The sequence below is a fragment of the Diorhabda carinulata genome, chromosome 1 (genome assembly GCF_026250575.1).
Source record: "Diorhabda carinulata isolate Delta chromosome 1, icDioCari1.1, whole genome shotgun sequence".
NCBI lineage: Eukaryota > Metazoa > Arthropoda > Insecta > Coleoptera > Chrysomelidae > Diorhabda > Diorhabda carinulata.
The window spans coordinates 27,011,290-27,014,491 of NC_079460.1; the positions used below are offsets into that span (position 1 = coordinate 27,011,290).

The 3,202-nt window shown below is 39.9% G+C and overlaps 1 protein-coding gene across 1 annotated transcript; it reads left to right on the forward strand.

The window, feature by feature from the left end:
- Positions 1 to 622: 622 nt before the first annotated feature.
- LOC130894896 (craniofacial development protein 2-like) lies at positions 623 to 1,306 on the forward strand. Its single transcript, XM_057801929.1, has one exon. The coding sequence runs from the start codon at positions 623 to 625 to the stop codon at positions 1,304 to 1,306; it is 684 nt and encodes a 227-aa protein (XP_057657912.1).
- The last annotated feature ends 1,896 nt before the right edge of the window (positions 1,307 to 3,202 follow it).

The following is a 3,202-nucleotide window of genomic DNA, read 5'->3' on the forward strand; positions in this document are numbered from 1 at the left end:
CCGCCTGGTCATCCGATGGGTGGATTGAGTAGCTCTTAGGATGATACTGCCGGTCCGAAGCCCGGATAAAGGAGGAGGGTTCCCAGGCGAGGTTAGCTACCTACCTGGAGTAAAAGAACCAATTGGCTCACAGAACTGAAGATACAGCATCGGAATCCGGACGGAACTATCAGATGACGACACACGCTAGGACTTTGGAAAATCGAATTGGTAAAAGAAAACCTAAACACCACACCACACGAATAGCATGCTGGAACATAACGTCGTGGAACGGAAGAGATCAAAAGATCATACTAGAAATGAAGAAACACAACATTGACATTTGGGGGATCTCTGAGACAAAGAAAAAGGGATAGGGAACATCAAAATATGGAGAATTCATGCTAATATACAGTGGAAAAGCAAAATCAGAAAGAGCGCACTCTGGTGTTGGAATTTTGCTGCACAATAAATATACACAGAGATAATAAATATAAAGGACATCGAATACATCAACGACAGAATATTGAAAATCTGCCTAAAAATGAACAATACCACGACACATTTGATAAGCACGTAAGCACCAGACATATCCAAGCCCACAGCAGAAACTGAAAACTTCTATCAGCAACTACAAAACATCATGGACAACATAAATACTAAAGACGAAATTATCGTACTCGGAGATCTTAATGCACGGATCGGGAACGATGTAATACCAGGCGTAAAGCAAAAGTATAATGAAGCCATAATTAATGAAAACGGCGAAGCACTAATAGACTTCTGCGTTAGAAATGAAGTGAGAATCAACAACACGTACTTTCCACATAAAGACCAACACAAATACACTTTCAATAACAATCGAGGCCAGCGATCGATGATAGACTTCATACTCACAAATCGAGTAATAACACAGGCACAAGTAGTCGACGTCAGAGCACTAACATCCGCTAACCTGGGGACTGATCACAACCTTGTTCTTGGCAAGATACTACTAAAATGTCCACAACAAAAAAGAAAACACCCACAGTTCATCGAAAAGTACAATCTGGAGTCTCTAACAACGGAGAGCACAAAACTCCTCTACAAGAGCAGGGTTACTAATAAATTAAAAGAGATAGATTTGAAACCAGAATGGGGAGTAGAAGAGAACTGGCAAAGTACTGCGAAATGCATCAAAGAAGCAGCGGAAGAAGCGATTGGAAAGCGTAAAATTAATGTAAACGCGACAAACCACACCAAACCATGGTTTTGTCAAGAGGTAAAAGAGCTCTCTGAATCAAAAAGGAAATGTTACTTAACATACAAAAGCGCACCGTTGGAATAAACCCACGCAGAATATGTCCAAGTAAGAAACAGAGTAAACGCAAGAATAAGATCAATCAAAAGAGCACATTGGGCTAATTTTACTAGCGACATGGACCACCACCTGTATGGCGCCCAAAGGAAAGTTAACGAGTTCGTGCACACCAAAGGAGTACCAATAGAGACATGGCAGCATTATAATAAGCTTTACGATGCTGAGGAAATGCCGAATATAAACGAATACGAAACAGATATAAGTGGTACGGTTGCTGATGAAGAGGTGGAAGCAAAACTCAAGAAACTGAAAAACAGAAAATCACCAGGACCGGATGGCATCCCAAGCAAGCTTTTAAAATATGGAGGCCCCGAACTTGCAAGGAAACCAGCGCAACTATTTGACAAAATCTTAAACAAAACGGAAACACCAGACGAATGGCATAACAGCATCACCATACCTGTATTCAAGAAAGGACTAAAAACCTTCCCAGAAAACTATAGAGGAATAACTCTCTTGAATATGGTAATGAAAATTTTCACGAGTATTCTCAAGGACAAACTGGAAACACAAATTAAGAATGTTGAAGAACAACAGGGCTTTACAAAGGAACGGTCAATAACAGACATAATAAAACAAATAATAGAAAAGGCTACAGAGTACAATATGCCAGCGTATATACAATATACTTCATTGACCTAACAAAGACGTTTGATAGGGTCCGGTTGGGAGACATTTTGCATATATTGATGGAAAATAAGGCACCAGTAAACATAACGAAGATAATCCATAACCTAAATAACAATAACGTAACAAAGGTCAAGGTAGGAGATCAATTCACTGAAAATATCCCAACACCGGGAGGAATTGGACAAGGTGACAGTCTAAGTCCCTTCTTGTTTAACCCAAGGATAAAATTATAAACAAAGTAACATGTCTCAACCTCGGATACAGAATGGGCAACAAAAAAGTTGGTATGGTATGCTACGCCGATGATGCAGCAATCATCGCCGAATCAGAAAACGACCTACAGAAACAACTCTTCCAGTTCTTCTTGGTAAGCCGCCAACTCAATATGAACATTTCTATCAGCAAAACCAAATGTATGACAATCGCGAAGGATCCGCTCAGATGTAAGCTGGTGGTGGAGGACAATCCTATAGAACAAGTTATGCAATTCAGATATCTGGACATAGACATATCAAGTACCCACGACCCGCACAAAGATGCAAAATTAGAATCTAAAAGACTTGTATCAGACCCATCATGACGTACGGCACGGAAGTCCGCGAGGACACCAACAAGACGAAACAAATGCTGAGGGTGGTCGAGATGAAAGCACTGAGAACAATAGTGGGGAAAACAAGAAGAGACAGAGTAAGAAATACAGATGTCAAAGATCAATGCGAGATACAAGACATTGTGAGATGGGAAGACAACGTAAGAGGCAGTGGTACAACCATGTAAGACGGATGGACGAGAACAGACTTCCGAGAATAGTCCTAGAAAATAACCCGCCCGGCTCAAGGCCTCCCGGGAGACCACCTAAAAGGTGGAAAGATAGTTGGCAATCCACCTCTCAGGAAAAGATTCAAAGGCAGCTTCAGAATTAACAGATCGACAGATCTCCAAGGAGTAGAAGAAGAAGAAGAACTTTCCGAGCAATACAATTTTCAATTAATTAATGTGAGTAATTTTTAATATTTTTTTAATATTGTTATACTTTTATACATACTCTTATATATACTTTGGTCATAACAAAAGCTCGGGATAAATATTGAATATATATATATATATTTGGAAAAAATACTACTCCCCATAACTCTTCTAATAAGTCCTTTCATTTTCATTTACATGATAGCCCACTTGAAGTATGCACCTCCTGTCAACTGTATTTTCTTCAGTACAGTCATTGCCCAGACG

Bases quoted from the DNA above. Each gene is read 5' to 3' on its own strand.
- LOC130894896 (XM_057801929.1), top strand. From the start codon at position 623: ATGGACAACATAAATACTAAAGACGAAATTATCGTACTCGGAGATCTT.